The 22,980-nt window shown below is 45.0% G+C and overlaps 1 protein-coding gene and 1 pseudogene across 1 annotated transcript; one reads left to right on the forward strand and one right to left on the reverse strand.

Moving 5' to 3' along the window:
- Window positions 1–728: 728 nt before the first annotated feature.
- On the reverse strand, window positions 729–17,074 carry Ube2z (ubiquitin conjugating enzyme E2 Z). Its single transcript, XM_051206187.1, has 7 exons — window positions 16,641–17,074; window positions 14,754–14,826; window positions 12,493–12,680; window positions 9,915–10,026; window positions 7,563–7,675; window positions 6,300–6,390; window positions 729–2,611 (listed from the first exon to the last, which is right to left on the reverse strand). Exons 1-7 carry the CDS (start codon window positions 16,961–16,963, stop codon window positions 2,441–2,443), a joined length of 1,071 nt encoding a protein of 356 aa, XP_051062144.1. The 5' UTR covers window positions 16,964–17,074; the 3' UTR covers window positions 729–2,440.
- A 4,531-nt stretch (window positions 17,075–21,605) lies between these two features.
- On the forward strand, window positions 21,606–21,875 carry LOC127221398 (ATP synthase subunit f, mitochondrial-like; annotated as a pseudogene).
- Window positions 21,876–22,980: the final 1,105 nt, after the last annotated feature.

The raw sequence follows: 22,980 nt of genomic DNA on the forward strand, positions 1-22,980 counted from the left end.
GCGAGTGTCAGATTCATGGAGGAGTTGAACGTCAGAGGTCATTGGCACAAGCAATACCAAGGCTAAAGCCTGGCTCTACTAGGCCCAGGGCCCACTTTGCCCTACCACTGCTGTCATGGCATAGGATGGCAGGACATGACGTGCATTGGATGTATCCTACACATGATCAACCAAGAAGAAAAGCCTTGCCTCATCTCCCAGTGAGTGAATGAGGTGGCAAAGCAGAGGAGGGTTGTTTATAGTCCAGTATCCATGAAGTGCTATCTCAGTACCCGGACACTGAAATACAATGGCTTCTCCATACAGACATCTTTCAGTGGACACAGCCTGGGCCGTCTCTACTTCCATCTGTCCTCGTAGAACATGCTCACTCACTTTTGAAAGCTACTTTTGAATCCATTGAGGGTTAGTTGTTTCTGTCATTGACTGCTAAGGCACAGCATACAAAGAGCCCCTCCATTTTCAAATAATAAAACTAGCCACAAATAGTTATCTTCCCACATCCCAGCCATCCCAGTTCTCAGCATCTAGAAACCATGGACTTCCCCCATATATAAAGTCTTAGCCCAGGTGAGGTATAGTGAACACCAATTCCATGTTTTTACACAAACCCTCCCATACCCATAGGCGCTTCCTCCTTCTGCCAAAACAAACTTTATTGCACCAAAAAAAGAAAAAAAAAAAAAAAGAAAACTTCATTTATGTACAGTCAGATATAAAGACATCTCTTTGACTCCTGTGCATATATTTCCTCAATTTAAGATTAGGGCATAAAAGTCAGGCTGCTATGCCAGACATGCTCTGCCCCATGGCAGGGCCAAGGAGAAGATTGTCACTTGAAAGTGGGAACACTTAAATGGATGACAGACAACACTGGACCCACAGACCAAAGGCATTCTTCTCAGCCCTGGACTAGCTCTGGGAACGGAAAAGGGGAATTGGAAGCAGGGTCCCTTTTCAAGTCTCCATGTCTGAACCAGCTTCCAGGTAGCCTAAATGAACTTCTGCTCCCCAACTGAACTGTCCTTGTCCAGTTCTCTTTCTGCCCTCCCAAAAGGCCCCTCTCTGTACCCTATCTTCTCCCTATCTCTCCAAGGAGTCCCATGATCCACAAGGCAGAGACCTTTATAGCAGCGGGCAGGGCAGGTAGTTTCTCCATTCCTCAGGCTGGATACTGACCAGAAGGTCTGCATCACATGGATCACCACCCACTTACTAGGAGTCAGAACAGCAAACCTGAAAAGTGTGAACTGTATCAAACTGGGAAGGATAGATTCCTCTGACCTCGAGCCACTGAAAACAGTTTTCTGATTCAACTAGCTGAAGGATCACCGTAGTTAAATTCAAAAAAGGAACAGAGCCAGTGACAAAGAGGGGAAAAGCAAAGTGAGAAGTTTCCAGAGTCCCAGCCACAATCCCTTCTCACCATTGGCTCTCTATGCTCACAAAGCCCAAGGGGATGGAGGTGGGGCAGAAGGGAGGACAGAACTACAGACTGGGATGAAAATACAAAAGAACAGCTAAACAAAATAGGGACTAGCATCAGTCTCCCCGTGCTCTACCCCAAGAAAAACCCCCTCATTGACTAGTATTCAGGAAAATCTGTAAGAGACTATTTTATGTAGTGGCTCAAGTCCCATACACGCTGCAGCTGCCTGTGCTGGGAACCTTTCAAATCAGTGATTGTGGGAACACAGTAAGCAGCTTCCTCTGATGCCTGTGCAGGCTTCACAGAGACCTGGGCTTGGTCCCAGTGGGACTTACCTTCTACCTGTAACCTAGAATGCTGAGGGAATGGAGCGAGGGAGAAAGGTGCTCAGGTGCTAGGTAAAGCTTACTGATCAGCAGCCCAGACTCCACCACTGTTCCTTCTCTTTGGTCTGTCTAGAACAGTGACTATATAAATTAGGAAAAACAAAGTTATGCTGGCCCATGGGAAATAATGGGGGAAGGGAGAATAAGGGTGTTGGGAAGCCCTGCTTTCAAGACTGAAGACAAACAGATAACCAACCAGACTGCTTAAATGTCACAGACAGCACCCCCACCCAAACTCCCAAATATCCCTATAAACCACTTGGGCATGCTCCCTCTTGGACTCTCATTTTCTGTCTTCTCCTATCCCTAATTAGCTGGCCCTGCAGAGAGGTGTGTTGGTTGTTTAGCTTTGCCAGAGGCCATCACTCCAGGTACTCTCGCAAAAGTACCCTGGCCCTGATCCAGGATTGACTACAGCCCCAGGTGCTCCAGCACCAAGGAGGTCAGATTGGAAACAGCCCCACTCCCATACCCTGGGATTGAGTTTGCTTGCTTCTTGTCATCTTGCGGGATGCCGGAATGCCGACACTTTTGAAGGGAGATGCACAGTGCCTCTCCGTCCCTGGGGTGAGGGGAGGGGCTCTGCTGGGACTCTCGAGTTGGGGAAGGGACAGGGGAGCAGGGTCTAGACCCTCAGGCTCCCATGCAGGTCTGTCTCTGTCCCAGATGAGCTGCTATCAGAGTCCATTTCAGCATTCTCATTATGGAGCCTCTCCAGCACTTTCTGCCGTATCAGTCCCAGGCGCATCAAGAGGGACTGGTAGTCAAAGTGGCCACGCTTCTCTCCAAAAGGGTCCTGTGGTGAAAAGGAGACAAGGGGATGGAAGATTCAAGTCTATGGCTCAGGCTAGGGTGCAGCTTTGAAATGCAAGCTCACCTTCGGAGCCATAGGATGGCACAGTGACCCACAGGTGGTTCAAATGAAAGTGTATTACTGGCTCACACTAAAACACATTAGCACTCTAAAAGCAAGCCACTATGTATGCAGAAGAGGATATGGGGGAATTCTATGAGGTATCAAGGGAGACTATGGTGGGTCTGTTTTCTTTTTAATTTTTTTTTTTGAGATTATATTTTTAGTTTATGTGTACCAGTACATTGCCTGAATGTATGTCTGTGTCTGTGCAGCACGGACGTACAGGTGCCCAAAAGATAGCTCGGATCATCTGAACTGTAGTTACAGACAATTGTGAGCTGCTATGAAGGTACTGCAAATCAAACCCTAGTCCTCAGGAAGGACAGTCAGTGCTTTTAACTACTGAGTCATCTCTCCAGCCCTGAGGACCTGCGTTTTCAGTTAATCTCTGAAAACTCAAGAAAATAATCTCCTTTCATCTTCTGTCCTCATAGAGGACACTCTACTTTGCTAAGGTCACAAGTAGGTCTAAACTCACTACAGACTTCCCGATAAGCACCTGTTGAGACCTCCACTCCGATCAGATCCAAATTTCTGGGCAATGCTCCAGGGTCAGTCTGTGTCCTCTAGATCACTAAGCTTTTCTTTTTCTTTTTTTTTTCTTTTTTCTTTGAGACAGGGTCTCACTGTGTAGCTTTGGCTGGCCTAGAGCTTACTTTGTAAACTACGATAGCCTTGAATTCAGAGACTGGCTGGCCTACTTCTGCCTCCCTAGTGCTGGGATTAAATTAAAGACACGTACCACCACACCCAGACAAAGATCACTAAATATTTTAGAGATGTAACTGTCTTCAAAGTATCAAAAATAATTATAAGTTTTGAAAGTAAAATATAGGAGTGAGTTCCATGCCAGCCAGAGTTGCCTAGTAAAACCCCACCTTTAAAATAAAGGGGTGTGTGGGGACTGGAGAGATGGCTCAGAGGTTAAGAGCACTTGACTGTTCTTCCAGAGGTCCTGAATTCAATTCAGGTCACAGCAACTACATGGTAGCTCACAATCACCTGTAATGAGATCTGGTGCCATCTTCTGGCCTTCAGGGACATAGGCAGAACACTGGGGGGAAAATAGAAGCTGGACACCTTTAACCCCACTTGGGAGGTAGATCTCTGTGAGTTCAAGGCCAGCCTGGTCTACAAAGTAAGTTCCAGAACAATGGGGCTATTACAGAGAAACCCTGTCTTGGGGGAAAAAAAAGAAAGAGAAGGAGAGACAGATGAAGGAGGGAGAAAAGGAGGGAGGGAGAAAGAGAGGCAGGGAGGCAGAGAAAAGCTATACAGGGATTTAATGGTGGCAAAATCACGTGCCTAGGGTTCAGGAAAATGGGGCCTTTCTTTGCATGGCAGTCACTTTAAACTACTCCCCCCTCTGTACACTCCCCTTCAACTATTTTTGTGGTTATACAAATTTATTCTCTTTAAGTCCCGTGCATTCTACGAAAGTGTACTACCAATGAACTACATCCCCAATCAACTTCTATTAGTACCCAAACACTTGTCTTAGGAGCAGGTGTCAGTCATAGTCACTTCATGAGAATTATAGTCCTCAAGACTGGATTCTATTTTTACTCTGGGACTATTCAAATGTCCCTTCTTCCCTGGCAACATCTCCCCTGCTCCCATCTCCTCAGATACTGCTCATTCCATCCTGCCCCTCACTCAGCACTATTTTCCTTCACAACCTGAAGGTTGGTAATTGCTACCAGGTACCAGTGGCATTTCTTCATGGTGAAGAGAATTAAGGCAGGCTTCCTCTAACGTTCCCTAAAAAGTACTTCGGGAAACAAGTTTATCCTTAGCCTGTCTTGTTCTCTGACCTCAAGCAAGGCAGGTAAGGGGGATAGAGAAGCTACCAAGAAGCAAACACCTACTATGAGGTGTTGCACAAATAGAAATAGCCCAAGAGAAAGCCATGAGATCTTAGTCAACTATCTAATTCATCCAAACCTGCTGTGCACCCCCACACTCGAGACAGGGTTTCTCTGTGGTTTTGGAGACTGTCCTGGAACTAGCTCTTGTAGACAAGGCTGGTCTCGAACTCACAGAGATCCACCTGCCTCTGCCTCCTGAGTAATGGTATCAAAGGCGTGTGGCACAACCACCCAGCTGTTTTTCTTTCTTTTGGAGATTACAAAGTTTGAATCCAGGATCTTCTTAATGTCAGACAATTCTACCACTAAGCTAAAATCCTCAATTCTTTATTTGAAGAAAGGGTCTTATTAAGTTATCCAGGTAGCCTGCCACCATCTCTCCAGTAACAAATTGCAGGCATGTACTGCCACATCCAGTCAAGTAACTTCCATTTCTAAGCAAAGCACCAGCAAGGCTCCCAAATCCCCTGAGCTGATGCTCCAAGACAGGACGCTCATCTTTTAATCAAGCAGATGAGTCTATTATGACTTGGTCAGTAACACATTCTTTGCTAAAACAAGCCTTCCGTCCATCTTGGAGAGGGGTTTTAGAGACAGGGTTTCTCTGTGACAGCCCTGGATGTCCTGGAACTCACTTTGTAGACCAGGATGGCCTCAAACTCAGAGATCCACCTACCTCTGCCTCCCTAGTGAAAACAAGCTCCTCTTAAGCTGGATGTGGTAAAAAAATATGCCTTAATCTTCGCACTTGGGAAGCAGAGGAAGGTAGATCTCTGTTAGTTCTAGGCAAGTTCTAGTTCTGGTCCACTTAGGGTTCTAGACAGCCAAAGCAACATGAGACCTTGTCTCAAAATAAATAAAAGGCCTCCCCTTAATCCACATTAAATAACAAACAGCATCAGGCACTATGTAGTCTAGGTTAGCCTCTAATTCACAGCAATTTTCTCATGCCCAAGACTCTCAAGTACCATAATTACAGAAATGCATCACCATGTCTACCCCATGCTTTAAACATTTACTATTACTGTATGCATGATGTGTGTATGTGTATGCCAAGGCATGCATACTGAGGTCAGAGGACAAGAGACAACTTTGTATAGTCAGTTCTCTCTTTCCACCTTTATATGGGTTCCTCATATTAATTCAGGTCACCAGGTTTATGTGCCAATTGCACTATCCACTGAGCCATATTACTGGCCCCATCACAGCCTATTCTTATAAGAAGCCAGAACACATTTCCCCAGTACAAGCAGGGAATGAACTCTTAAAAGTTACCACCTCTAGAGTTGGAATCAGCATGACAGTACACATCTATGGCTACCCTAAGCCACCTTTCCCTGTGATCCCTTAGGGTCACAGGGACAGAATTCCAACAGTGACTTTTTTTTTTTTATCATCTTTGAGATTCTGAGCAGTCTGGATTTCTTGGAAGAGTTCAAAGGACTAGACTAGAAAGGAAGGAGTTATGATGTATGTGTCCAGAACAGATTGCTCCAACTTGACTGAGTATGACTATGCTACAACTAGGAACCATCTCCACACACATTCTGAAGCAAGTCAGTCTTTTCTCTGGCTTCAGCTCTTCAAATGACAAAGGATTATTAAGTTGTGATGTTTTGAGATGTGGATGCAACCTGTGTAGGGGGGTTTTTCATGTTCTGTGTAGGGCTTCTAGAATTAACAACAAGAGACTGTATTACCTGCATAGTCTGGCCTTGAAGATGCAGGCGATCTTTGCAGGCAACCTCATAAAAGTCATAATACTCCAGGAAGGACTTCTCCATCACTCCCCTGGGAATTGAACAGACAAGTCAGAAATGTGAAGCTCAGGTCCCCCTTTCACTCCCTAATCTTAAGAATTTTTTTGTATTTTTCTTTTGGTTTTTAAGACAGGGTTTTCTCTGTGTATCCCCAAACTGTCCTAGAACTTGCTCTAAAGGCCAGGTTGGCCTTGAACTTACAGAGATCCATCTGCCTCTGCCTCTGTCTCCTAAGTGCTGAGATTAAAGGTGTGTACCTCCACCAGTGCCCAGCCACTTCCTCATTTTATTGCCAAATTAAAGAGTGAGCATTCCCAGGTGAATGGTGGTGGGTTGGTAGTGGCACACAATTTAATATCAGCACTCAGGACAAGTTCCAGGCCAGTTGAGACTACACGGGGAAATCTTGTCTCAATAAAACAAAAACAAAAAGAGTGAGTTATCCCAAGCCTAGGTTTGGTTTCCCACAGACTTTTAAAAATGAATGACAAGTAAAAGGAAAGTTGACTTCTATTATAATTCAAGAATCATGGAATCAGAGCACTTGAAACACTTAGCACTTGAATCCCAAACCACACTCAGAATCCTTTAAAAATGTCTGGGGACACTCGCTGCCATCTAAGTGTCAGCTCCCTAAGAATGGGCACCTGAGCTCGGATCCCTAGTTATTCACATTAAAAGTGAATGTGGTAGAACACACAGGCAACCTAAGCACTGAGAATTTCTGGAACCTGTGCTAGCCAGTTTAACCACCGGAGAACTCTGGGTCTCTAATACTGAGGTAGTGAGCTGCTGAGACTGCTCATCAAGTAAAGGCACTTACTACATAAGCCCCAGTGACCCTATTCAATCCCCAGAATCCACATCAAGGTGGAAGGGGAAAAAACTCCACAAAGCTTGTCCTCTACCTCCACACAAGAATCACTGCACTTCTCCCTGATATTTTAAAACAAAGGTGCAGAGTGATAGAGAAAAGGAAATCCCAATATTCATCTCTGGCTCTCACACACCATACATAAATGTATACACACACACACACTTAAAAAAAAAAATCCTGGCCAGGTGTTGGTGGTGCACACCTTTAGTCCCAGCACCCGGGAGGCAGAGGCAGGAGGATTCCTAAGAGTTCGAGGCCAGCCTGGTCTACAAGGCAAGAAGATCAGTAATTTCAGGCTAGACTTAGTGGATCCTCTGGACACATACCGTAGGGGTTCGGGGCAGGGGCACTTTCCCTCCATCATGTCACAGACTGCAACTCTGATGGTCTCATGCCGGATACATTCATTATAGTTTTTGCTGTCTCCTGGATGCCTTTCCTATAATTTGAAAGATGCCACAGTACCCATTTAGTCAAAGAGAAAAGTCAGTACAAAGATACTCAGGGTTAGTACAGGATATATGAACCAAATTACACACATCTAATCCAAGAACACCTTACCCACCATAGATCCAAAACAAACAACTAAGCCTTGGTTGTACCCTTCCTTGACCTCCCTATATATAAAAACACCTATTCTATTATAGGTCAAATGACTATCAGTAACTAGACCCATCAGATTTATACTGAATCCTATTACATAAGGGAACAATGCTGGAGCTGCCTGGTTAATTCCTTCTCATACCTGTAGGGTTCCACCATCACTAACTACTATAAATTTATCAAAGGAAGAACTTTAACTTTTCAAACAAAACAGTCAAAAATTGAGAGCTAGACACATGTAAATAAGTTATAAAGCACTTGGCCCTAGGGTTCATCCCAAACATGCATGTACATAATGCATTCATGTGTACATATAGGTTAAGCGTGGATTACATGACACCATCTTAAAAAAACAAACAAAAGTCTCTATTACCTCACTTGAAAATTGGAACAATATTTACCTCACAGCATAAACATTAAACAATATACATATATAGGAATAGCATAGCCTGGCATACAGCATTAGCCTATGACCTTTCTTTGGCAATTCGAACTAGAGTATTCTTGTCTTTACTAATGACTAGCTCCTTTAACTACACAAACAATATAGTATACTGTCTATCTCCAAAATAATAGATAGCTAGCGAAAGCTACAGAAAGACATAGGCCTGATTCTCATTACTGGGAAAGACTGAAGCAAGGAGATCAAACTTCAAGGTCTGGGAGTTGGAGAGAGGACTCGATGGTTAAGAGCACTTGCTGCTCTTCCAAAGGACCAGAGTTTGGATCCCAGCAATGATATCTATAATCTCCTGCAACTTCAGTTCCAGGTGATCCAACACCCTCTTCTGGCTCCCATGCCATGTGCCTATGTGCATGAATACACCACACAACACAAACTCAAGTACAAGTAACAAAAGCAAATCTTATGGGGGAAAAAAATGCTAGACGTAGTGGCATACACCTTTGATCCCAAAACTCAGGAGACAGGCAGGTGGTCTTTGAGTTCAAGGTCTACAGAGTGAGTTTCAGGACAGCCAGGGATATAAAGAAACCCTGTCCCCAAAAAACAAGACAACATCAACAACAAAAAATTCAAAGAAGGGTTAGCTCATGGTCGAGTTCCCTAAATCAAATCCTTGGTACCATGAGTGGTGGTGACAGTGGCAGTAGTGGCAGTGGCAGTGGCGGTGGTAGACAACAGCTAGCAAAAAACAAAAACAAAACAAAAAAGCTGGGCGTTGGTGGTGCACACCTTTAGTCCCAGCACTTGAGAGGCAGAGGCAGGCGGTTCTCTGTGAGTTCAAGGTCAGCCTGGTCTACAGAGCTAGTCCCAGGATAGGCTCCAAAGCTACAGAGAAACTGTGTCTCCAAAAACAAAAACAAGACAACAGCTAGCACAGCAGGGCAATAGTCGCTATGGAGCACCTGAAGGCTACGCTGTAGAATGCAGACACTTAAAAACAAACAAACAAACAAACAAAAAACCACTGGCATGGAACTGTAGAGATAGGTCAACATTAAGGGCACCTGACACTCTCTTAAAGGACCAGGGTTTGATTCCCAGAATCAATATGGTGGCTGATGTCTGTAACTTCAATCCCAGGGGATCTGATGCCCTCTTCTGATTGTGTGGATATCAGGCACATATGTGGTGCACAGACATATACACAGAAAAAATATCCACGCCACCACCCGCGCCGCCGCCCCCCCCTCCCCCCGGCTGTCCTGGAATTTGATTTGTAGACCAAGCTGGCTTTAAACTCACTGAGATCCGCCTGCCTCTGCCTCCCAAATTCTGAGATTAAAGATGTGCACTACCACCACGAGGCCTTTCCTTTTTTTTTTTTTAAGTCAGCATCTCACTATGCAGTCTCAGTGAGACTTACCTGGCCTAGAAATCACTTCACAGACCTTGCTAACCTCTACCTCACAGAAATCCACCTGCTTCTGCCTCCCTAGTATTGGGATCAATATATTCTATAATTGTTGCAAATAAAAGAGCAACCATGTCGGTTCCTTTTCTCTCCTACAGCGGTACTATGTGGGGCTATCCTAGCAGAAAAAGAGAAAGACTTTCAAGACTTACAGCTCCTGATATTGCGGGCCCCAGCACATAGCCCAAAAGTCCTTACCTGTTCAAAGCCTGGCTCGTTGTGGTAGGGATTCTCAGTCATCAGGGACTGGATGGAGATAAGCACAGAGGAGATGCTCTGGGCTGGGCTCCAGGCAGGGCCAGTCCATGTACTGCAAATATAGTAGAGGGACAGGAAGAGGGTGATGCAGAGAACATGGAGGGAAGACCGACAGCAGCAGCATCACTATCATTAGTGACTCACTGCAAGTTTCTCTTTCACTATTAATACTTAGGAAATTCCCAGCCTCTGACTTACTCTCATTTACCATAACAGTCAAACGTCTATATCTTTATATCAACTGAGAACAGAAGAAAACAGAGAACAAGCAAGACAACTCTGAAATAACTTTCTTTGAACTACAAACAGTAGCCAAGGAAGATTAACCTACCAAAACAAGGATCCAAGTTAAGGAATATAACTCTAAATAAAGGCTATCTAAATGTTAACTTCCGTGACTTCAAAAAGCTTATTTATTTATTGGTGGTGTCAGAGTTGGAGGGAAAGCAGCTCATCAGAGGCACAAAGGTGACTTAACCTGTTATCTATGAGGCTACATGTTGAAGTTCATGGTCAGGGACTCAGCTCTGTAACAAGCCAAGCAGATAATGTCTTTGGAGATATACAACTCTGCTAAGATAGACAGGAAGATGGTACATTCTTGGAATGAGAGCAATCTGACAATATCTGAAAATATCAGATGGAAAACAAGCCGAACACCAGGGAAAATACCCCACATACTTTTTTGTTTGTTTGTTTTGTTTTTTTGGTTTTTTTCTTTTTAGAATGGGTCTTGGAATAGTCTCGGCTATTCTCAAACTTAAAAGCAATCCTCCTGCCTCTGCCTCCTGAATGCCAGAGATTATAGGCATGTACTATACCACTCCTGACTAAACCACTTCAGGAATTAAACATAAGTGCCTTTTTTCTTTTTCTCTTTTGGAGGTAGGGTCTCACTAATGTACTAACTATCCTACAACTTGGTACCCAGACCACACTGGCCTTGACCTTACAGAGATCTGCCCCACCATGCACGGCAGGCATTGATTTTAGCTCAATTAATTAACAAGATGCCATGAGAAATAGAAGCAGAACACCTGAGCCAAGACTACCTTATTTAACTGACCACTGCCTTTACCCTTCTACACTTGAGGATGCCCAAGTCAGGGGTGTGGAATATTAACTTCAGAGGCTGCTCTCTCCCAGCGGCTCCCTAAGAACTCTGCCTTCTATCTCCTACTTTTCATGTGTGGGAATTCAAGTCAATAGGGTCAGCTTATTCCATTTCTTTTGGGAGCCAGTCAGCCCAAGGGTTCTTTCTACTTAGGAAGAAAAGGAATTAGGCCAATAACGGTAATGTAGCTAACTAAAAATATGTAAGAATTTTTCTACTCCATGATTCTTAACTGTGAAATTTCTATTTCAGGATAGATCTTTCTTTTCCATGCAACACACTTCTGCCACGTTCACTCAACCACCATTCTTTGCTTGTTCTTTGTACGAGCTGTTTGTTAAGTGTCCAAAATGATTTCACATTAGCTTACTGAGGGAGAACCTAATTACTACACACACACTCTCTCTCTCTTTCCAGAACAAATTTCATACCAAGACTCAATTGTCACATCTCCAAGGGACACACACATATACCTAATCCCACCAGCAGAGATACTTTGTAGCCTAATAACATGAAGGACTTATTATGGGCAATCTCCTTCAACAGGACTTCCTAGCTGTCACCTAACAAGAGTATATCATAGCCTTAGATTTGAGACTTCTAGAAAAATACGAACCATATTTCTAGTATGTTTCAGCTGCCTTTCTCACATACAAACCTAGAAATGTGATGGATGGAAGAAAGAAACAGGATCACCAGTCTGGACAACTTTCTCAACATCCAATCCATACTTATTCTCAACCTCAAGGAAATCTGGACCACAAAAGAAGAATCTAAAAACATGCTACAAGACATTCTTCTGAATTTTAAACTCACAATCAACTGACCCAGAATGAATAAGAACTCCACAGCTACATCCCAGTAGCCACAGTAAGTATACTTGACACCTGTTTCACATCTGATATGATTTCCAAGCTCAGATCTTTTAATTAATTGTTAAATTATCATATTCATCATTACCACCACTGCCTCCAAAGATACCCATAACAGACTCCAACCAGACACCCACTGCACAACTACAACAGTCATGGAACCTTATGGGAAAAAGTAAGGCCCTAATGTCCTGAGGGAGTAGTTCTCACAGGAGTGTACAGCATAATCACCTGCACAGCCCCTAAAAGCAGATCACTGGCACACCCCAGAATTTCTGGCACACTTCTAGAATGGGACCTCCAAATCTGCAGATGCTGCTATGGCAGTTCAAGGACCACACTTATATTCCTTAAAATAGTTTGATTTTATCCCTTTCCATCTAGAATGACACCAGTCAGGAACCATCCTGAGAATTGAATAGTCAGTCACTTTTATGCTGTGAGTTCAGACAAAGAACCCTAGTTGATGATGGCTGCCCTAAAGTGATTATTTGCTAATAAACAATTTGGCCTCTTAGAAGTCTCCTCTTACCCTAGAATACTCAAGCAGACTTTCCCATTGCGGTAGAAGTTGGGGTTAAACCTCACTGTGTTATTGCCCGTTGTCATCAGTTTGACCCGAGGTGGGTGGATGGGATAGTCGGGTGGACACCGAAAGACGAACAGGAAGAAACCCCCTTCATAAGGAGTGTCAAATGGGCCTGTGATCAATGCATGAATCTGCAAAATAAAACCCCATCTCAAAATTGTGAGGTGATGCCCCACCACAACCCCTCCTGACTTCCATCCACTTCCCCCACAAGAAGCAGTGACCATCAACATGCATTGCCTGGTGTTCAAATTCCACGTTTTCACCATACAGAATGAACTGCCTGGGATCACTCACATAAGGAGGTCTTCAATTTAAGGAAATCCCACTATAGTGGAGTAGCATCATAACTGACACTGGAAGCTTATATTCAAAAGTTAAAGCCCGAGGTGAAAGGTGACCTTAGACAATTTTACCTTAAAACAGTTCTTTTTCCCCTATCAGACCTCCCTGAATGGTGTACAACATAATGGAACCTAAATATGTAAAGCAGTAATTTCTTACATTAAGAAACTAATACATACTTTTACTGAGATATTTGGATTTGCCAAGGTTAACCATACTTATGATACAACTCTACTCTCCGTCTGTATGACAGGAAGAGGAAGTAAGATGAATGGAAGAGAGGGATTGGAGGTTATAGCACCAGTGCCAATAACAGTGCAGAAGAGATGACCACAATGGATGCATAGGGTATCTGCTTGCTTCCTCCAGAGGATCAGAACTGCCATGTCAAAGACAGAGAAAATCGGGAACTCCCAGTCCACTTACAGCCAACAGACCATCCCCCAAACTCCCCAACACACACTGACGCTAACAAAAAAATAAAATAAAATCAGTATCCCTTAAGACATAGCATTAAGTTTTCTTCCTTAATAAGATATAATTATTACACATAATTTCCCTTCTAGAAGAGAGGCAAACCTGAGCTGACTCAATCCCATCTTTTTTTTTTTTTTTTTTCTTTCTTCTTTTTCTTTTTTCCAAGACAGGGTTTCTCTGTTTAACAGTCCTGGCTGTCCTGGAACTCAATTTGTAGTTCAGGCTGGCCTCAAACTCACTGAAATCTGCCTGCCTCTGCCTCCCAAGTGCTGGGATTAAAGATATGTACCACCACCACCCGGTTAATTCTACCTCTTTCTGAAGGGCTCCTAAGACTTAAGTATGCTCAGAATTTAAACAGCAAAGAGAAAAGGACTTTACATTCCCATGCTCCAATCTATAATCCTACCTTGCCCTGGCAACACAGCAGGTTACATTCTAGTCTGCAAACTCTAGAAGCAGTAAAATCAACTGGCATTAATTCTAAGGCCTCAGAGATTAGCATATTTCTCTAGCATTTGACTGGAAACATTTCCAACAACATTTTAAAAAATTAAAATTTAAAAGAAAATCTAAGCTAGGCGGTGGTGGTGTACACCTTTAATCTCAGCACTGGAGAAGCAGAGGCAGGCAGATCTCTGTAAGTTTGAGGCCAGCCAGGGCTGTTAGAACACAGAGAAATCCTGACTCTAAAAACCAAAAAAAAAAAAAAAAAAAAAGAAAGAAACCAAAAAAAACCAAAAAACTATTTTTTGCTTTAAAACACTAGATTTAGGAAATCTGATCTCTTCCCCACATCAGCTTATGTCCAAATTCACTCCTGACAACATTCAATGATAGAGAAACCTAAGTATATATGCTAGAGGAATATGACCATTATGTTGAAAGCTTTCTGTGTAGAGGAGCAGACGACAGGTTTCTGGGGAAGGGAGGTACTCCAAATCAGTAAAAATAGGAGCCTTCACCACAAACACCTCAACCAAGATGGTCTCCCCTCACCTGACTTTCAGTTAAGTACCACAGTAAAATACAAGATGCTAAGATGGAAGAGCTGGGGGTATGATGGATAGGGTGACCATAATTTATCACCTAGGGTGGAGCATTTGAGAGGTTAAGAGTGGCCTGTTAATAACTAAGCTGGAACAAAAGGTACATCTTGTCACTCTGAGGATTTTCTAAGCCAAATAATACCTGTGTGTACCCTAACAACAGACCTACTGAAGATTCTGCTCTACTTCTCACTATGCAACCCTGGGCCAAGCACTTTCATGGGGTTTTGATTTCTTCATCTATATAAGGAAAGGAAAGCTAAATAATGTTTTGGGCTCTTTCAACTTTATGAGTCTAATTTCCAAAATATCCCCCCCCATCAAGTTACATACCTTAGTCATATCAACAGTATCAGGTACAACGAACATTCCTGGAGGAGGCTCCTTATAAATGGACATGATATCCCTGTGTAACATCAAGAGGAGGTAAAAGGAGTGAGGAAGGAAAAGGGGAAGACCCTTGAGCAGGACAGCTATTACCACCTGAATGAGCCGTTCGAGAAAGTGGTGCTTGGTACCACAAATGCTATTGGCTGAGAAATCTCATCTGAATACTTTTCAGGCAGGCAGAGAGCAAATTATCATCAAAGGGGCATTGTTTGGGGGGGGGGGGGGCTGAGAAGAAAAATAAGCCAACATCCTCCCAATAGTACCAGATGTCACCCTGGAAAAGTCACATCCCACTTACTTCTTTCCACATGGAAAATCATTTACTTCCCATCTATCTCCCAGATTCCCAGGTACTACGATGGAGCACATCCGATTTTTTTTTTTAATTAATTGAGAAGGCATTAATTTGTCTAGTACAAAACTTATTCCATAAGCCACAAGGTGGATCTTTGCTGGTAAGATTGCCTGAAGCCAGCAGGACCAAGCCTACCATGGCCAGTGTATCCAGGAAACTAATAGGATAGAGTTCTTCATGCTGGGAAGGAGGGAACGATCTGAAATTACCAGAATTTCATATCTGAAAGATGTTATTTGGTAACTAGGATAGATGAAATTTTTATTTCATTATCTAATCAATTAGAACGGATCAGTTGAGAACTGGCTCAAGAAAAAGTCAATTACGAGGAAGTCCAGGGACATGGTAGTGTAGTGGAGCAAAGACATGTTCGGGCCAAACTCAAAGGTGTCTCAAGACTGGGAGAATCGAATGGCCATGGAGTTGAATTCTGAGTTTAGTCGGAGGTGGCAATCTCTGTGAAGTTGCTATTCTGTGTCAGGCACTGTGCCAGGCACTTTACATGCATGGTGTAGCTTATTTTTTGTTAGAAACTTGAAAACTATGCAGGTGGGCAAACACCTGAAGGGGCTGGCAATGCTCAGGATAAGGGGTATGAAGAGAGTCAGTCTGGTCATCATGAAAACAGGTTCCAGAATTAGTAGCTTAACAGTGTTACTCTTTCCTACGCACTTTTGCAAAAACACGTTTATCTATGAAGTGATATGATCTAAGTAAGATCAGTCACCCAAGAAACAAGCACATCTGCTTCACCAGAGTAAACCAGACAATCCATGGGGGCAACTACAGGAAAAAAGTTCTTGAATAGGATATTACAACCCAGAGTGATACTGGCAGGGGGAGGGTCGCTGAGTTTCTGGAACAGGAGTGAGAGTGGGACAGCTTTGGGAAGACCAAAGAAGGGGCTCAAGCGAAGACCTGGAAAGTCAGAGGGGCTATCTAGACCCGGGGAAAGGGTCCATATGGTGGGAATCTGAGGAAAGGGAAGGTAAAAAGGCTTGAATCTGCAACTGGGCAAAGCAGGCTGAGTATATTCTAAGCCCGGCTCCAGAAGAGATGAGGGGGGAACCTATGGGTGGGGCCTGAGGGCAGCCTCTAGGTAGGCTGGTGGGGTATAAGAGGGGAGGCGCAAAGGGCGGGACCCAGTGTTACTGAAGAGCAAAAGGGTCAGGTTTCGGGCGAACGGGAGGGGGTAGGGAAGGGGCGTTCGGAACCTAGCTGCAGGGCTCACCGGAGGTCGCCAAGGGGCGGGGTACGCCCGGGGGCACCCATGGATCGGTTTGGGTTTGCAGAGCTGAGTGCTGAGGAGAGAGAGGAAGGGGCAGAGGGAGACGCTAAAACCCAGACAGTGGAGGCCGGCGGGGTTTGGGCCTGGAAGACCTGAGGCGGGAGTGAGCCCCGACAGGGAAGGGTGGGGGGGCGGGGAAGGTCGAGCCCCGGAGCTCCTGACTGAGGGAGGAAAGACCCCGGCTCACCGCTTGATCCGAAGTAGACACTGAGGCGCGGTTCGCTCGCCGTCCCAGTCCGAGCTGAGCGTGGGGTCCCAATGGCTAAGCAGCGCGGCCCCGTGGGCAGCGGCCGAGGGCGGGAGTCCCGGCAGCGGAGCCAGGCCGCTTCCCGGCCCCCCGGCCCCGCCCGCCGCCGCCGCCGCCGCCCACACATCCGGCAGGAAAGGCGGCCCGAACCCGCCGCCGCTCCCGCTAACGCCGACCACACCGGCAACACCGCTCGCCCCTGGGCCTGCCGCTCCGGCGCCCGCCGTCGCCGTCGCCGCCTCCTCAGTAGGACTCTCCGCCATCGCTGCTTCGCTTCCGGGACTGCTCAGCAGCACGTCCGCCGACCAGAGCGGCCGCTGCTCCCCGCACCACCGAGAGCCGGGCCAGAGTGTCCCCACCCTCCGCTTCCCCAGCCCGGGCGGCGCTGGCTCCGCCCACCTCCTCCCGGACCAGCGAGAGGCGTGCTGCCAGAGCGTCCACCCACGGTCCTCCAGGGCTGGGGGCGGGGGCTAGCGGACCTTGTCGTTCAGGCTGGCGCTAGTTTTACTCTCCGCCGCAGGCTTTGACAGCCGACCACCGTGGAAGGCTTCACGTTCTTGATCTGGACGAAGGAAGTTCAGAGGAGGTGGAGATAGCCACAGCTTCTCTTTTAAAGGGAGGGACCATCGGATGCTCTCCTAGGGTAGGACTGAGTTCCAGCTTCCCTATAGGACGCTCGAAGGGAGAGCTTGACTAATTTAGGGCCCTTCACGTCCTCCTGGCTCTGTGATGGATCGTGCCTCGTCGTATTCTCTTCCACCAAGGACTACTATTGCCCCCTGCCTGCAGCAGGACCAAAACGGAAAACGGAATGAGAACCTGCGAATGAAACACCACCTCATTTCTGTGTATTCAATATTTATTTATGAAGGGACTACTTAAGGTCAGGAACTGTTGCTAGGCATTGCCCTGGAGATAATGACACAGAAGTGGACAGCTTGGTAGCAGGAGTCAAAAGTCAAGCTTGATTCCAAGCTCAGTACCTTTTCTCCCCGCTAATACTACAATTAAGGACTTGAAATTCTGGATTTCTTAGGACTATACTGAAATTTATAATAAAGTCAATTCTATGACTAAGGGGACAAGACCTTAAACTTGCCCTCCTGTCATGAGTATAAGAGTGTGTGTGTGTGTGTATGCTCATAATACCACATGATTGAGAATTTAGACAACTCTTCCAACTGGATTGAGGCAACATTCATAACAAACATACTGCAGGCTGGGCGTTGGTTATGCACACCTTTAGTCCCAGCACTGAGGAGGCAGAAGCTGGCAAATCTCTGTGAGTTCAAGTCCAGCCTGGTCCACAGAGCTAGTTCCAGGACAGGCTCCAAAGCAATACAGACAAACCCTGTCTTAAAAAAAAACAAAACAAAAAAAGGCAAACATACTACCCAGCACCGATGCACACCTTTAATCCCAGCACTCGGGAGGCAGAGGCAGGAGAATCTCTATAATTTCTGGGCCAACCTAGTCTATAAAGCAAGTTCCAGGACAGCCAGGGCTGTTATATAGAGAAATCCTGTCTCCAAAAACCAAACAAACAAACAAACAAAAAAACAATCCCCTTTAAAAAACACACAAACACACACAAAAACAAAAAACAAAACAAGTAAACCAACCAAACATACTGATACTTCTAAACTAAGTGTATAAGGTTTTGCTTGTTTGAGACAAGGTCTCCATATGTAGCTGCTTACTTCAGCACATTTATGAATACTATTCTAGAACAAACAGCCAGAGCCTCACTTTGGATTATGGTTCCCCAACATCCCACCCCACCTCACCCCAGAAGCCTGGTTCCTATGATGGCACATGCTTGTAATTCCAGCACTAGGAAAGCTGAGGAGACAGGAGGTCCTGAGTTCCAGAGTAGTTGACCACCATAAATTGAGTACAAGGTCAGTCTGGGCTACAAAGTGACACCTTGTCTCCAAAACCAAAAACCAACATGTAAAAAACCTGGCTTGCAAATCAGGCAGTAATGGTGCACACCTTTGATCCCAGCACTGGGAAGCAGAGGCAGGCAGATCTCTGTGAGTTCTAGATCAACATAGTCTACAGAGTGAGTTCCAGGAAAGTCAGGGCTATGCAGCAAAACCCTATCTCTTAAAACCAAATTAACAAAAAAAGCCTTCGTTTTCTTAATGTGTGCATTTTCTCAAATGGTCTGGGGATTTAGAAATAGCTAATACTTTTTTTTGTTTTGAAGCTGCTGTTAATTGAGTGCTTAAGGCCACACACTTTTTTATCTGGTTTACCTTATTTATGCCTTTCACCAGCTCTGTGATACAAGGCCTGTTATTAGACTTTTCTGACAGGCAGAAAGACAACAAGTACACAGGTCAGTCACACACAGGGTCAAACTGAGAGCAAGTGGCAGGACCGCACCTGCCTCCAGACAAGCTCAAGCTACTTTGTGCCACTGCCACACCCACACTCACTACATTTACCTTGTCATTTTATTAATTATGGTCCTTTGGGATGAGTTGCCCTGCCCTCTGCACCCTAAAACCACACATCACCTGGGGCTCTATCTTGTTATTTGTGAATCCAGCATATGGCTTAGTATAATTTATCTTAGGAACTTAACATGAAATAAAACTAATCAGTAAAATATTTTATAGAGGTTCCATGGTTTCTTTTCTTTTTTGGGGGGGCGGTGTCCAGACAGGGTTTCTCTGTGGCTTTGGCTATGTTTTCTTGATATATCTTTGTTTGGATTTGATTTTTTTTTCCCTAGACAGGGTTTCTTTGTGTAATAGTCCTGGCTGTCCTGGAACTCACTTTGTATACCTGGCTGGCCTGGAACACCTGCCTGCCTCTTCCTCAGGAGTGCTAGGATTAAAGGTACGTGCTGCCAGGCCTATTGCTGTAAGCTTCTGGCCTGGCAGGGTCTCAACACCGTTTTAGTCCCAAATGAACACACAGACCCTACATTAATTATGAAACTGTTGTCGGTGACTAGGGCTTCTTATTGGCTAGCTCTGTCTTAATTATTAACCCATTTCTATCAATCTATTTTTCCATGCATGTGGTCTGAGCTTACCAGAGAAGGGTCTGGACCTGCTACTCCATTGGTGGGCTACATGGTGGCTATTTCCGGCCTACCCCTCCCAGAATTCTCCTCTTCTCCTAGTCCTGCCTATCTCCCTGCCTCTATTGGCCACCATGTTTTATTCACCAACCAATAAGAGAAACATACCCCCATCAACCACCCACCTGGTTTTGATTTTTTTAAAGATTTATTTATTATGTATAGTGTTCTGTCTGCATTTATGCCTGCAAGCCAGAAGAGGGCACCAGATCTCATTACAGGTGGTTATGAGCCACCATGTGGTTGCTGGGAATTTAACTCAGGACCTCTGGAAGAGCAGTCTGTGTTCTTAACTTCTGAGCCATCTCTCCAGTCCTGAGATTGATTTTTTTTTTTTAAAATGAGAACGTTTTATTAAAACATTATTTTAATTTACAGGTATGAATGTTTTGCCTGAATGTTTGTCTGTGTACCATGTGTGTGCCTGGTGCCCATGGAGGTCAGAAGAAGGCATTTTTGGATCTCCTGTAACTGGAGTTGTGGACAGTTTCGAAACCCTATGTGTGTGCTTCGAGCCAAACCTGGTTCCTGTCACAAAGACCCAAAACCTGCCTTTGGAATGGTATTCTCACGATACACTACTGTTCTCTCTCTCCATCTACCTACATAGCAAGATTAGCCTCAAATTCCCACTGATCTTCAGCCCCCTGAGTGCTAGGGTTATAACAAGTTATAAACAAGTTTCAAGTTCAAGGGCTGGAAATAATAGGGCAATAACCAGAAGAAGATTGCCTTAGATTCAGAAGTAAGAGATTAGGTTCTTTGGTTTGGTTTTTGAGACAGGGTTACACATGGGCTGTCCTCAAACCTGAAAGATCTTGCCTCAGCCTCCAGTGCTGGGATAATGGCATCAGCCACCATGCTTGACTAGTTTAAGAGATTTTGTTTGTTTGTGTTTCTGAGACAGGGTTTCTCTGTCTAACAGCCCTGGTTGTCCTAAACTAGTTCTGTAGACCAGACTGGCCTCAAACTCACCTCCTGAGTGCTGGAACTAAAGGCGTGCACCACCACCACCAGCTAAGAGATTTGACTTTTAGAGCCAGGCTTGGTATCACAATCCTGTAATCCTAGCACTTAGGAGGAAGAGCTATATATATCTTTGAGGCCAGGCTGGTCTATGAGACCCTCTCACTAACATACCTCCCAAAAAGATTAGTGTTTCACTGTGCAGTTCTGGAATTGACTATATAGACTAAGAATCTACCTGCCTCTGCCTCACCAGTATTGGGATAAAAGGCATGTTCCTTCCATCATACTTGGCCAAAGATTAATATGTTTCATGTCCCACCTTCTTAAAAGTCCTTTTTTGTTTGTTTGTTTTTGTATTATGCAATGTTGAAGATACCACCCCTCGAGGCTTTTCTGAGGATGAGACTGATGTTTACACCAGTGAGGCTTTTTGTTTGGTTTTTCCCAGGCAGGGTTTCTCCATGTAGCTCTGGGTGTCCAGAACTCACTCTATAGACCAGTCTGGCTTCAAACTCAGAGAGACCCGCCTGCCTCTGCCTCCCGAAGCTGGGACTAAAGGCATGCACCACCATGCCCAGCAGCACAGTGCTTTAAAAGTGACAAGCCCTGTATGGATAATTGGTACTTCCCTGGTTTGTCTCTTTCTGCCTCATCCCCCCTCCCCCCCTTTTTTTAGATGGTCTCACTAAACAGCTCTGGTGACCTGGAACTCACAGCAATCCACCTGTCTCTGCCTCCCTGGTACTGGGATTAAAGGCGTGTGTCACCATGCCCCCAGCCTTTTTTAGGCCTTTCTACAAGATATTTTTTTCTGCTTAAAATACTCTAGCTCGGGACACCGGGACTGCAAGATGGTGTCGATCGTGGCACTGAAGGAGAAGGAGCTCATGGAGGTTAAACTTGGAGAGTTGCCAAGCAGGATCTTGATGCGGAATTTCACCCCCAGTGGCATTGTGGGAGCCTTCCAGAGAGGTTACAACAAATACATCAATGTGCGCGGAAAGGCAGCATCTCGGGGATTAACATGGTGCTGGCAGCCTACGTGGTTTTCAGCTACTGCATTTCTTACAAGGAACTCAAAACATGAGCGGCGACGCAAGTACCACTGAAGAAGGGTCGCTATGGATGGCACTGCACGCTTGAGCATAACCGCCTGTCCCACTGCCATCCATGAAGAACTCAACTGTGGCTGAATCTTCAAATCCTGACTAAGAACTAGTGTCCTAGTGTCCAATAAAAGGTGACTGACTGGCTGACTGGTTCATGTAAAAATATATATATATATATGTATATACATATATATATATATATACTCTTGCCCTCTGCTCTACCAGAATATTAGTTACTTAACCTCTCCAAACCTCTGCCCCTCATTGTAAAACTGGGACTGGGACAACCACTGAAGATACTAAAAGCAGAAAACGTGATAATGAATGGGCACAAAGACTGCCAGGGCTAATAATAAACTCTTATTATTCTTACGCATCCTTTAAAGTGGGTTAGGAGTCCACTTTCTCTGCCAAGCCGTAACATTTCCAGGTCTATTATTATTAGTGTGTATTAGTGCTAATTACTCCCTCTTCTGGTTCTTATGGTTGGTTATTCATGCCTTTTATTATTATAGCACTTGCTGCTTTATGTCAGTGGTTTGGTTGCTCACATCTGGTCTTCTCTAGAGCAGGGAGCCCGGGGGCAGCTGTCCTTATAGCCGTAGGGCCATTAGGTTCCTGCACAAAGGTCAGCAGGATGGAAAGGAGGCCTCGCATGGAAGCCACTGGCCCTTTCCCTGGCCATAACTCTTCAGCATTTGAGGGACTCTGGAGGCACTGACAGCGCGGGGGGGGGGGGGGATGATCTGAGAAGTCAGGTGAACACAGAGGAAGCTGGCGAACTTCTTCCAGGTTTCACTGATCTTTTCAAGACAACATCTGGCTACTTTCCACAGGCAACTTGGTCAGAGGGCAACTGCGTGCTTTCTGGAATTCCTTTTATGCCCTCTGGGGATGGCTGACGGTTGGGCCAGTGTCTCAGAGGAGAGGTATCCAGCTCTAAATCTCCCTTTCCTTCCCGGCTTCTGCACTGGGCCAATACAGTTTGGTAACACTTTGCAAGTGCCATCCTCAGACAATAGGCACTGAAAAGTGTTCGGATAACCTTTCTGAAAAGATGCACTATGAAGATTCTGCTCCTACTTGCAAGTGTGTGTCCCAGTGT

This window comes from Phodopus roborovskii, unplaced genomic scaffold, assembly GCF_943737965.1.
Source record: "Phodopus roborovskii unplaced genomic scaffold, PHOROB, whole genome shotgun sequence".
Taxonomy (NCBI): domain Eukaryota; kingdom Metazoa; phylum Chordata; class Mammalia; order Rodentia; family Cricetidae; genus Phodopus; species Phodopus roborovskii.

What these genes read in the sequence shown, in the direction of transcription:
- Ube2z (XM_051206187.1), bottom strand. Translation starts at nt 16,963, where the DNA reads ATGGCGGAGAGTCCTACTGAGGAGGCGGCGACGGCGACGGCGGGCGCC. An exon ending in GTCTGCTTGAGTATTCTAGG is followed by an intron (nt 10,027 to 12,492) that starts GTAAGAGGAGAC and finishes CTATATTTGCAG; the next exon opens with TACATGGACTGGCCCTGCCT. An exon ending in ACGAGCCAGGCTTTGAACAG is followed by an intron (nt 7,676 to 9,914) that starts GTAAGGACTTTT and finishes TTCAAATTATAG; the next exon opens with GAAAGGCATCCAGGAGACAG.